This window comes from Suncus etruscus, chromosome 4 (assembly GCF_024139225.1).
Source record: "Suncus etruscus isolate mSunEtr1 chromosome 4, mSunEtr1.pri.cur, whole genome shotgun sequence".
NCBI lineage: Eukaryota > Metazoa > Chordata > Mammalia > Eulipotyphla > Soricidae > Suncus > Suncus etruscus.
The window spans coordinates 150,831,283-150,844,884 of NC_064851.1; the positions used below are offsets into that span (position 1 = coordinate 150,831,283).

At 43.4% G+C, this 13,602-nt stretch overlaps 1 protein-coding gene across 4 annotated transcripts in view; it reads right to left on the minus strand.

The window, feature by feature from the left end:
* ANK1 (ankyrin 1) overlaps nucleotides 1–13,602 on the minus strand; it is a 272,521-nt gene that overhangs the window by 110,182 nt on the left and 148,737 nt on the right. The window contains exon 1 of one of the 4 annotated variants that reach the window (XM_049771794.1): nucleotides 9,608–9,795. The exons of the other annotated variants lie outside the window; for them this stretch is intronic. Coding sequence (XP_049627751.1) covers nucleotides 9,608–9,646 — 39 coding nt within the window. The 5' untranslated portion in view covers nucleotides 9,647–9,795. Of the gene's footprint in view, nucleotides 1–9,607; nucleotides 9,796–13,602 lie in introns of those variants that run through there. 4 annotated transcript variants of the gene reach the window in all.

The window sequence follows — 13,602 nt, forward strand, 5'->3', positions numbered from 1 at the left end:
TCCTCCAAAAACTGGAAATCGAGCTCCCATACGATCCAGCTATCCCACTCCTAGGAATATACCCTAGGAACACAAAAATACAATACAAAAACCCCTTCCTTACACCTATATGCATTGCAGCACTATTTACCATAGCAAGACTCTGGAAACAACCCAGATGCCCTTCAACAGACGAATGGCTAAAGAAACTGTGGTACATATACACAATGGAATATTATGCAGCTGTCAGGAGAGATGAAGTCATGAAATTTTCCTATACATGGATGTACATGGAATCTATTATGCTGAGTGAAATAAGTCAGAGAGAGAGAGAAAGACACAGAATGGTCTCACTCATCTATGGGTTTTAAGAAAAATGAAAGACATTCTTGCAATAATAATTTTTAGACACAAAAGAGAAAAGAGCTGGAAGTTCCAGCTCACCTCAGGAAGCTCACCACAAAGAGTGATGAGTTTAGTTAGAGAAATAACTACATTTTGAACTGTCCTGATAATGAGAATGTATGAGGGAAATGGAAAGCCTGTCTAGAGTACAGGCGGGGGTCAGGTGGGGAGGAGGGAGACTTGGGACATTGGTGATGGGAATGTTGCACTGGTGATGGGTGGTGTTCTTTACATGACTGAAACCCAAACACAATCATGTATGTAATCAAGGTGTTTAAATAAAATATAAAAAAAAATGCAAGAGGCAAGTACTACTATGTTTGCGTATTGCAGATGAGGACACCAGGACTAAAACCTGAGTTAACTGTGTATGGTTACAGATCAGGAGAGAGACGAAGTCAAAACTGAAAAGTATATGGCCTCTACCAGGAGTATATCCTAAGTGCAGTGCCCTAGGCATCACCAGGTATGACCTCAACACAGAAATAAAAAATAACAACAGAAAAACAAAAGCAAGTGGTCTGACCCTGACGAACTTGAGCCTCCTTTTCCCACTCTGCTGCCAACCTAGTCAGTTTTTCCTGACAGGTCTTCGTCATCAGTCAGCACTCTGGCTGGAGGAAAATACCAACAGGCAGCAGAGCAAGTCCCTGCCACCAGAAAGCTGGTTTATATTAAAGATGTGTGACAGGGGCTGGGGAGGTCAAAGAGTGAGCATAATGCCTAGTATTCAAAAGGCCTTGAGTTTAATCCCCTGTACCATACCAGGGGACCAGCAGAGTACATCTGGAAAGAGCTCCCCTAAGCATTCTCCAAGTTCTTCTGGGAGTAGCACTGAGCCCTTTGCCACTGCCAGGTGTTGGAGATAAAGAGAGATAAAGAGAAGGGGAGAGAGAGAGGAAAAGAGAGGGAGAGGGAGAGAGATAACTAGAGAGAATCATCTATGAACACAAAAATAGGCATCAGTGTGACTTAAGTGGAACGGGGTAAACTGGTTCTGAGAAGCTCCTCTGCCTGTGTCTGAGAAGGTCCCGAGGGTTCTTTGCTTTTACATTTTTATCTGTAAGTAGGAAAAGGGAAGGTCTTTCTCAGGCTCTTTTATGAAAAGAAATAATGTACAACTTCATATGTTAAACATTTTATAATGTTAAATTGGCACGAGAGCTGAACTGGTACGTACTTAGGTGGTAGTTTTATAAGTAAGAGAGGTAAAGAAACAGGAGAAAAGGCTGTGACACTATCATTCCTCCCATACCCTGGGTTTCTTTTCTACCTGGAAACACTCCCTTTCTCAGAGCACAAATCATTGGACCACCAAATATGTCTGCACTCTAATCCTTAAAACCTTGAATGTCACCTCATTTTTAAAAAAGTTATTACAGTGGCCAGAGTGGTGGCACAAGCGATAGGGTGTGTGCCTTACCTGCACTAACTTAGGATGGACCTTGGTTGGATCCCCTGGCATTCCATGTGGTCCCCCAGGCCAGAAGCGATTTCTGAATACATGGCCAGGAGTAGCCCCTGAGTGTCACTGGGGGTGACCCAAAAACAAAAAAAAAAATAAAAAAAAAAAGTACTTACAGTTACAGGTCTTCAAATAAAATTGTTCTCTATTATCTAGGTTGGCCCTAAATCCAATGGTAGGTGTCTGTCTCAAAGATGAAGGAGAGCACATTCGGAGGATGAAGAGGGAAGTGGAGAGGCTCGAAGGCAAAGGTTCTGTGAACCAACAGAAGATTCTCCACATAATCTCCAGAGGTGAGTATCCTTGAGGATACCATACAGACTCTGCCTTCAGACTGTGGGAGAGGGCCAAGGGGATAGTTCAAAAGGCTGGAGTGTGTGTCTGGAAAACACAGGATTACTAGCTTGCTCTGTGCATTGCATGTTTCCTTGAGGACTTTGGGTACAGACCTAGTGGCCTCCAACACCACAGAGGAATCTTTCTCAACAAAACAAAATGAAAAACAGACCGAGAAATTGTGTTACTTTAATCCCAAAAGTTTTGTTATAATAGCCATAATTTGTTATAACATATGACAATTGTAATTGTTATATATTAGAATTATATAGTACATTATAATAATATTATATATTATAAAAATAACACAATTTGTTGCAATAACCACTGAAAACAAATACACTAAATATATAAAACTCAAAATCTACAATTTCAAGAAATAATCCACAATGAACGTCTGATCCTTTTCTCCACTGCCTTTGCCAATGTAACAGTTAAGCCTTGGCAAGGTTTTCAAATCATGCCGACCCTAGCTTGATTAGAGTTGCTCAACCCTGCTCAACGTATTCAGTTATTTATCCTGAAATTCTATTGTTCTGCTAGTGATTCCCTTTGCTTTCTACCATAGTCCAGCCCACATACAGACCCCTTATTTTATTAGCTCAAATCCAAATTCTGTGTCTGTCAAAACTATACACATCTGGCTTATTGCCCACCCTGTCCCCCAGCAAGCAAGAGGGCCTTTCCCTTCATCCCATACTGTATGCCTCATGTCCCACACCCCATCCTTTTAGGACTCAGAATCTTCTCCTCTCTCACTGAGTGATTCCAATCTCATCTTTCTTTAAATCCATCTAGTTCCTATTTTATTTCTTTTATGACACTGTTCTTGAATGCTCAATAGTCTCTAACTTTGCAAGTAGGAATGGGTACTTGACTATAAAATGCATTTAAAAGCCAGGAGCAAGCCCTAAGCACTGTCAGGTGTGCCACTTCCCCCACACCCCTGCAAACACACACACATACACTAATAAAAGTATGCAAAAAATGCATTTAAACACATCTTTTGCCAGTTTTTTGAGTTACATTTTTAATAAACTTTAATTGGGTTTTGAATTGCATAGGCAATTCTTATCTCTTTGGACAAATTATTTGCTCTTGGAAACATGACGGATTCATCTAAACACTGGGTACCCAAAATTCCCAAGTTCTAAAATGGTGGAGAAACCATTTCAGAAATAAAAAATTTGTTTCTATATGATCCAGAAATTCTGCATTTTGGCATCTATCCCCAAAGGAACCAAAACTCTGTTATTTCAAAAGACATTTGTATTCCTATGTTCATTGCAGTACTAAAATCTGGAAATAACTCAAGTGTCTAAAGACTTTATAAAAAACATATACATAGTGTAATACTCACCAATAGAAATGAAAAAATAAAACTACACAATTTGCTGCTACAGAACAAAGTTTGAGCATATATGAAGCACATATAAGTTTCCTTTATATGTGGGATATAAAAAAAACCATAGTAAGGAAATAACAAATGGTCAAAGGCAACAAAATCTGAGAACTGGCCTTCAAAACTAAGTTTACTAAAGTGGAGGGAATAGCCGAGGGTAAGTTAAAAGGAACAAAGGGACTCTGGGACAGTGGTAGAGAAAAGCAACATTCTGGTAGAAGTACGGTGTTAGAAAGTCATATTCATGAAACTCTACCATTAACAGTAATGCAAATCAAAGTACCTAAAATTAAAATTTACTTTTTAAAAACTGAGGATTTTGCACTGTGGCCCTTCAGAGAGGACAGGGAAAACCCTGGGGGCTGTACACACAGATATGTCCTACAATTGCTACCATACCAATAACCCAGCTTCACCACTTTTCCACACATCTCTCTAGAGACTCTTGGCCTTCAAATCTTCAGGTATGATGGTTTTGTGGCTGGCCAGAGAGCTTTGGAGTCAGGCCAGCCTGCCTCTCCTCTGGGCCTCTATGCTTACAGAAGCCCCTGGCAACCATGTCCTCAAACCAGAGCCTTCTACCATGTCTGTGCAAGTGGGCAACACCATAGTCTCATGTAACTCTTGAACGAGAGCTCAACCATCAGAAATAAACTCCTGGATACACCAACCTTGCATCTGATCAAAATGGGACCCTTCAGAGGTAACCACCTCTTTTGCCATATGAGCTCACCAGCCCAGTGCTGCTGATCCTCAAATTTGTGGATTACATGGCCAAATATGTAGCCACACAACACCCCCATAATTTTAATTCTGATTTCCCATTAGAAACATACAAAATATTAATTAAATTATATTTACTTACCAAGAGATAGGGGTTGGGGAGGTTAGTAAACTGATGGCCATTGTGGAGGAAATGTTACATTGATGTTGAAATGTTGAATGCCAGAAATAACCGTATTTTGAACAACTCTATAAACCAAAAGTGTGTAAAATAAAAATTTAATTTTTAAAAAATATGAAAAATTTTCTATCAGTTTTTTATGAGTTATGATATCCCACAGAAGTCAGATTTAAGATGTAATCATTCAGAGAAATGCCTATTTATACAGCTTGTTCAGAAAGTTCTGTTTGTTCTGTCTGGCTTTAACTGTTAGGAAAAAATTATGATCTGGCTGCCAGTAATAAATGTGATATAGAAATCTATCACCCACCTAGCCCATCCATCCAAACTGTCTTTTGCAACATAAGAACAGGATTAGGGATGAAAACACAAGTTGAAAGTGTATAAAATAGATGTGATATCAAGCACAGATTGTTCAAAATGCCAAACCTAGGAAGTGATACAAAATAGTTAGGCTAGACGACAAACAAAATATATTAAGAGGAGCCCCACCTAAACTAGGCTGGGCTCCTAGCTGGGAAGGCGAACTCATTTTCTTAATGTGCGTGATACACTAATAAAATCATAATACTAGTTGGGGCTGGAGTGGTAGGGCATTTACCTTGCAAGCAACCAACTCAGGTTTGACCCCCAGCATCCCATATGGGTCCACTGAGCCTGCCAGGAGTAATCCCTTGGTGTTTTGAGGTGTGGTCCCCCCCAAAAAAAAAACAAAAAAAGAAAAAAACTCACAATACTACTATTAATGGCAGGCAAATATATTATCCACAGTGTAATTTTTTTTTTGGGGGGGGCCATACCTGGTGGCATTCAGGGGTTACTCCTGACTATGCAATCAGAAATTGCTCCTGGCTTGGGGGACCATATGGGACACCAGGGAATCAAACCGCGGTCCCTCCTATGTTAGCACATGCAAGGTAAATGCTCTACCACTTTTGCCACCTCTCCAGCACTACCACAGTGTAATTTTTAATCCCATGCACAACTTGTAAGATAGATCTGATCATTGTGCCAATTTTAGAGATAAAAAACTATGGTTTGAAGAAGTTAGTAACTGCCAAAGTTCTAAAGTTAGCCAAGAACTTGAGTTTGTACATATCAACCATCAAACCTGAATGAGACCAGAAAGTCCTGGCTAAAATGTAGGGGTTGAAAGAGTCCATGTATGTTTGCTAAGCAAATAGTTTTTTCTACATCAGAGAAGGGATACCCAGCTCGGTCCCACTGACATGTTACAGCCAAGACAGTCCTTTAGAAAGAAATGATCTAGTCCCAGACCTTCCTTTTGCTGATGTTAACACACATGATCAAAAATCAAGTGGCTGGCTAAGACAGAATGAAGTTCAATTGCTCAAGCTTTCTATTTCTTTTTGTTTTCTCTAAAGCTTGCCATGCCTTTCTCCAGGGTCCTCAGATTTAAGCAGAATCCTCAGGGTCACTTACAAGTAATAATGTGTCACTCCCATTAAATTGATGCTTCTCTTTTCAGTTCAGTTCTACAATATTCTACTTCAAGTCTAGGATCCTGCTAGGGCAAAACAAGAAGCAATGAAAATTCAGAACCTGCCATCATGATTTGAAAGTCAAGGTATAAAATGGCCATGAATCCTTTACAGCACCTTTACAGCAGTAGTAGGAAATGTTTGCGATACAGAATGGAGACCCTCATTGGGCTGAGGTTCATCCCCACTTGTGTTCTTCTGAATTGTTTTTCCCCTTTCTAACCTCTTTAACCTCTAACTCAAAACTCTGACCTCATGCTTTGTCTCCCGTTTTGATATTTAGAGCAGCATCTAGCTCTCTTGAGTCCCAGCATCCCATGCTAATAACTTCAGAAACCTCCTATGAAAGTAGACTAGAGGAGCTAAAGGTGGCATCTCATGGTATTTAGAAAAATCATATTTTTGTAGAGTTTTTTTTTTTTTTGGCAGGGAAAGGTCACACACAGCTAGGCCTAGAGAACACTCCTGGCTCGGGAGACCATCTGGGATGGTCAGGTTGGCTGCCTGCAAGGCAAATGCCCTACTGCTCTATTATCACTCCAGACCCCCCAAATCATAGTGTCTCCCTTTATGTTCCCCACCGACGCTGTGCAGTGTCCTAACCCCTACCTCATCTTGTGCTTCATTTTAGTCTAATTTTAGAGTGAAGAAAATGATTGGACCTGCAGGGGGAATGTGCCAGCAATTTGTTGTGTCCCAACTTCTTCCCTCTTCACCACTTCCTACTGGTTGATCCATGTGTCAAGACTTCCTTTTTGTTTATTTAGTTTCTGGGCCACATCTGATGGTACTCGGAGGCAACTCTCAACTTTGTACTCAGAGCAGTACTCGGATCCATGATGCCAGAAATTGAATTTGTGCATCCCGTATGCTGTGTTCAGCCCATTGGGGTATCTCTTTGGTCTTGAACTTTCTTTTCTTAACAAAGTTCACTTGCATAAAACTTTCACTATGTCTTAAGCATTATGCGTAAATTAAAGAGATCCTAGCTTATTATGGTTTGACTTAAGATGCTCCGGATACTTCACGAAAGTGTAAAAGTGAGGAATTCAGTGGAAATACACTTTAGATTTTGAATGAGAGCAGTTTTCTTGTTCAGTACAATCGATAATTTACATGAGATATTCAACGTTTTATTGTCAAATAGGTTTTGTGTTTGATAATTTTGTCAACTGCATTCTAATTAAGTATTTTGAACATGTTTAAGGTAGACAAGGCCAAGGTAGGATGTTTGGGAAGTTAGATGTATTAACTGCATTTCTGACTTTAGATGTTTCAGCTTACAATGACAGAATTCCACAATAAATCAAGATAAATCTGTAATTCATTTATTTCTCTCAATGATCCCATGAGGTAAATATAGTTAATTGTTAAAATAACATGGGATATGAGGGTGCCACCTATAACTTTTCACTCCTCTGAAGCATAACTACTAATAGTTCTTTACTATTTCTTACCAATAATACAGTTGATTGATGCATTTTCTGTTATATGTACTATGTACTTACTACATTTTTATAATAGGATAATCTAGAGAATAGAAATTATTAAAATCACAAATGAGTCATCATAAGGATCTTCATCCTCATTATCTTACTATCTTTACATTAAATAGGGTGAATAAAAAGAGGAAGAAGAGAGGTTAAAAAAATCAGAGTATAATTACACTTTCACAGTTCAAACCTGACTTATCCCTGGGGTCAACTGTTTCACTGTTTCCTTTTCAGAAATGAGGTAAGTCAAAGAAAAGTGAAGTAACCTGACCAAAATCACACTGATAGTATGTAGTTTGGCCAGAATTTGATATTGTCCAGCTGACCTTTCAGTTCTTTTTTTTTTCTTAATTCCCATGCATGACATCTTTGTTTTTGCGGCTGTTGTTGGACAAATCATTTTTTAGGACCCATAGATTTCCCTCAAGTTTAGCTCTTGCCTGAGTAACTTTTCTGCCTGCGCTCAGAGACTGTGCTTACTTCAGCACTCATACTTTTAGAAGTGAGTTGAGGGAAGGGAATGGAACTCCTGCTAGGATTCAGTTTCTCAGCAGAAGGGCTCAGAAAAGAGAGGGGTAGCCCTAGTTACCTGAGACATCCAGACTATTATTAAACTTGTGCTTCCGGAGTGGGATGATACTAAAATAGCAGTAGTTATGGTAGGAAGGGGGCTGTAGTACTCGCGAGGGAAAGCCCAGAAGCAAACAGTGAGCCTGAAGCACCTGTAACGTAACACAAGAGCAGTGAAGGCAGCGAAACCAGGCAAAGTCTAGTTTCAGGCAGAGGAAGAGACACTCAGGGCCTCTCACTCCTTCTCTTAGGTTCTAGATGACCTAAGATCGCCCCAGGATAATTTAATTTTTCCAAGATCTCTCAGTGCAAAATTCATATCTAAAAAGATGGATAGAAAACAGAAGTATCAATTTCTGCAAACAGTGGCAAAATGATCTCTCTTTCCCAAGGTGTTGGGGCGAAAGTCAATGATTTTTAACTAGGCCATTGTCAGAGTTTATAGGCAAAGATTTTAGACCCATCCTTGTGGAAACTGCAGCATTGCCCGAAGACTAAGGCAGTACTAGGGTGCAGAGCCATTTGCTTGAATAATGGGTGTGTTCCACTCTCCAGTCATAATTGACAATAATCCTGAGGGAGGCACTCAGGCCCCTCAAAAAGAGTGTCGGCCCTAGTGGGGTGGACCTGTCTGGCCCCTGCCTTCACTGCCAACAGCACAGACACAGGTGGGAGCCCTGGACTCCCACTGGTTTGGTTTGGTTTTTCTTTCCAGAGTTGTGTTCTTCCAACTTCACCATCTCCTATGCCCCAATCAGATCAGATATTGGCCAAGAAAAACCCAACAGATAAAAGGGATCCTTGAGGAAACCACATCTGTAAAGAGGACCCTGAAAGTCAGGTCCTCTTTCAATTTCCCCACACACTAGTGTGGGGTGTCAGGACGCTCTGGGGGTACCAGTCTCTTCCTCAAGATTCCGAGGCTCAGCCTAGAGCAGAGTGTGGAGGGGAGACAACACACCTGGGGAGTGTGGGGAGCCCCTGCCTCTGGCATACAACAGGTCTGCCTTCCTCCAGCCAGTCTTTTCTTTTCCCTCTAGCTCCGGCCTCTGTGTCTTGTGCTTCTGAGTTTCTGGGTTCAGACTGGATGCGGGGGCCAAGGGGGCCCATCCTCTGGCTAAGCCCAGACCCTGGCATCCTTGAGGGGGCCCACAGGAGTGGCAAGTCACACCTAGCCCCCCAAGGCAGAATCAGTTCGGTGGAATGAAGGAAGAAGGTGGGGAGAGCCGGGGGAGAGGGGGACGCAGCTTCAGCCAGAGCCCCGGAGACTCCTCTCTATTTGGGGGGCCCTCTGAGATCTCTTGGGGGAGTGCCTCGCTCTCTGGGGCCCCCCTCCCGGCCAGGCCCGTGGCCGCCGCAGCGTCCAGAGGAATTTTCCTCTGTGTCGGGCGCTGAGCGGGCGCTGGACGGGAGGCAGCAGAAGGGCCGCCCCGCACCCGCTGAAGCCCGCCAAGCTGCGCCCGCCAAAGCCCGCCGCGAGGGGTCCCCGCGCGCCCCCAGCGCCCACCCAGCAGCCGGGCCGTGCGCTCGCTCACTCGCTCACTCACTCACCGCAGGGTCTGCCCCGGACCTGCCCTGTCTCGCTGCCATCGTCCGGCGCCCGCGCTGCAATCCGAGCCCCGAGCCCGGGTCCCCGAACCCCGTCCCCTACGGGAGCGCCGGCAAGTTCCCGGGCGCCAGGTGGCCAAGCCGGGCTGAGCCCCGCGCTCGCCCGCCCGCCCGCCCGCCCTGCAGCCGGCCGCTAATGGCATCTCTTCATTTTCTTGCCATTCGGGTGTCAGCTGGGAAAGTTAATGCGAAGCCATCTCCGGGGAGCGGGGCACCTGCTGCCAAGCCCGGGGGGGCGCGGGTGGGGGTGCGCCCGAGCTGCAGGTGCCCAGCGCCCTGCCACTGCAGAAAGGAGGCACCCGGGGCCAATGGCGGAGCAGAGCTCCAAGCTGCATGGTGCTCCCGCCCTGCCTGCCTCCGTCCTGCCCCGGTGAATGGGCCCCCGAGCCTGCAGGCGCGGCCAGGGTGAGCTCAGCAAAGTCTATTTATGCCCCATGGCCAATTTGCATTTTTTTTTTTGAGCCTTCCACCGTGTCCCGAGATACCAGCTCATCCGCGGGTTCCAGAGTCTGCCCGAGCAAGCAAGCCCTAAGAAAGCAAGCTGAGAGGTAGAGAGCGGATCTGTTACTAGGTCTGTCTGCCTCCTCCTCCTCCTCTTCCAGTCGGATGTTGTTCATGGAATATGCACCCAAAGCAGGAGTTAAGTGTGTGTGTGTGTGTGTGTGTGTGTGTGTGTGTGTGTGTGTGTGTGTGTGTGTGTGTGTGTGTGTGTGTGATGCATGGACCATCCTCACCTTTTACCTGAAGTCGCTGCAGGTTGGAGTGGGCAAAGGCAGACAGCTAAGAGGGGTGTTTGTAGGAATGAGATTTGGGATTCCCACAAATACAGTTCCTGCAAAGCAAATTTTCTAGCGTGGATCCTGCTTTTTTGCTCTCTGTAAACAGTCTGGGAGATACAATACCAAATAAATGCTGTTCTCCCAGTCCTGCTGCCTTAACTAGTGGATACAGCCCTGCTGTGTGTGTGTGTGTGTGTGTGTGTGTGTGTGTGTGTGTGTGTGTGTGTGTGTGTTGGGGAAAAGTGGACACAAATGATGATAGGCATATTGAACCCAGAGTCGGGAAGCGTCAGGACCAAGGTCACCCCTTGTAAATGGGGGATCCAGATGACCAAAGCCTGTCCATTCACTGCACTGGCAAGATCTCTAACAAAGTGTGCTCCGTGCCAGGGAAAGATGGTGGGAGGAGGATATTCCCAAAGGTTAGAAATAACTCAAGAATTTTTGCCAAAGTAAGATGCTCTTCAAGTCATTTGTTAATTATGGGGAAGCTCCAAATCAGTGGGAAAGAGAAAGATCAAGAGGAAAAGCGGGTGGGGGGAATGCCAAAAAAGGAGTTATCTAAAATGTCAATGCAACTAACTCCTCCCCACATGAGTAGGAAAATGTATATTTAAAGACAGCAGCAGACAAATTCTACAGGCCTGAGACCTTCCACATCTTCAGTAGATGAATTTTCAGTAGAAGCAAGACTGAAAAGTAACTGGAAAGACCCACTCGACCTAACCAAGGTGTAAGGTGTCTGAACGTAGAAGGCTGCTACAAGCCCCCCTCCCCATGCATACATTCTTAAGCACAGGTCATGCTGCAGAGTTCCTGCCTTCCATTTCTTTTTCTTTTTTTTTTTTTTTTTTTTGGTTTTTGGGTCACACCCTGCAGTGCTCAGGGGTTCCACCTGGCTCTATGCTCAGAAATCGCCCCTGGCAGACTCGGGGGACCATATGGGATGCCGGGATTCAAACCAATAACCTTCTTCATGAAAGGCAAACGCCTTACCTCTATGCTATCTCTCCGGCCCCATGCCTTCCATTTCTTAAAACTCTCTCTCAGATTTGCTACAACCCTTTGCATAGAGATTCCATAAATAAACAATAGATACTGGAACCAATCTTATGATAAGCCCAGTACAAATGTCTCATGGGATTCTAAAGCACAGTTTCAACATTAATATTTAGAGAAAGAAAATGCTTTATTCAAATGAAAGAAAGTAACATGCCTAATACTTTTAAAAACATAATACCATTGACTTGCACAAAGAACAAAAAGATGAACTGTCTCTTAACAGCTGCACTGAAGAATAATTGGTACCTATGAATTACAAGTCTAAAATACACAGTTTGATAAGGTTTGATATATGCATGGTCCATGAAAATATCCCTGCAGTCAATATAATGAACCTCAAATCACCTCCAACAGTTGTCTCCATGCCTCCTAAAAATTGGTCTACATCCTTACCAATGCTTGGCACTCTTTATTTAGACATCTTAATAGATGTTTAGTAGTTTTACATTATGTTTTTCCCTTAAAAACTAATCTTGTTTAACATTTTTTTGTTTGTTTTTTGGGGGGGGGTCACACCTGGCAGCGCTCAGGGGTTACTCCTGGCTCTATGCTCAGAAATCGCTCCTGGCAGGCTCGGGGCAGCATATGGGATGCCGGGATTTGAACCACAGTCCTTCTGCATGTAAGGCAAACGCCTTACCTTCATACTATCACTCTGGCCCCATTGTTTAACATTTTTTTTCAGTGATTACTTGCCATTTATATGTCTTCTTTAGTGACGTATCTTTTCAAAATTTTTCCCATTTGGGGGCTGTGGGTTGGTCACATCTGGTGATATTCAGGGCTCTATTCCAGGGTCTTTTTCCAGTAACTCCTGGGGATGCCCAGGGACCAAATGTGGTTCAGGAGAGCAAACCTAAGTCAGCTGAGTGCACTGTTCCAACCCTTGTACCATGGTCATTTGATCCTTTCTCTTTTCCTCTTTCCCACAGTCATTTCCTTTCTACCTTATCCCTTTCTTTTTTCTTCTCTTCTCTTCCTTCCTTTCTTCCTTCCTCTCTTCCTTTCTTCCTTCCTCTTCCCTCCCTCCCTCCCCCTCTCTCTCTTTCTCTCTCTCTCTTTTTTTTTTTTTTTTGGTTTTTGGGCCACACCCTGTGACGCTCAGGGGTTACTCCTGGCTATGCACTCAGAAGTTGCTCCTGGCTTCTTGGGGGGACCATATGGGACGCCAGGGGATCGAACCGCGGTCCGTCCTAGGCTAGCGCAGGCAAGGCAGGCACCTTACCTCCAGCGCCACCGCCCGGCCCCTCTCTCTCTCTTTTTTCTTCTCTCCTCTCTTCTCTTTCTTTCTTCTCTTCTTTCTTTCTTTCTTTCTTTCTTTCTTTCTTTCTTTCTTGCTTTCTTTCTTTCTTTCTTTCTTTCTTTCTTTCTTTCTTTCTTTGTTTCTTTGTTTCTTTCTTTTTCTTCTTTCTTTCTCTCTCCACACCCAGCTGTCCTCAGGGGTTACCTTTGGCTTTTCACTCAAGGACCACTTCTATGCTCCTACTTCTGCTCTCGGTGACCACTCCTGATGAGCCTCAATCAGGCAGATGGGGTGCTCAGGGTGGGCTTAATGTAATGCAAGTGCTCTACCCACTGCCCCCTTTTGCCCCTTTTTGCCCATTTTGGGGGTTTGTTTTGAACCACACCTAGCAAAACTCTGGAGTTACTCCTAACACTGCATTCAGGAATCACTCCTTTGATGCTCAGGGGACCATACTGAATGCCAGAAATCAAACCCTAATCAGCCACCTGCAAGACAAACATCCTACCCACTGTACCATTTTCTTTTGCCCATTTTAAATTGCATTTCTTTTCTTATTACTGAATTCTGATACTATGCTATATATAGAACATCTATTCTAAAGGTGATATAAACAAAGTCCCCACAGGTAAAAATGAATATTCAAAGTTAAATACCAAAAAAATTGTAGTTCAATTTTGGTACTTAGGTCTTATAACTCCTAAGTCTGTGTTCTTTGTACTATATAGAATCTATGTAGACTGTTATGTTTAATCAAAAGAAAAATGATGAGATATTCTTGTTGAATATTTGAAAAATAGATATACAAAGTGTTAGTTAGGCAAGACCCAAAGAGCAGAAAGAAGCAGACCACA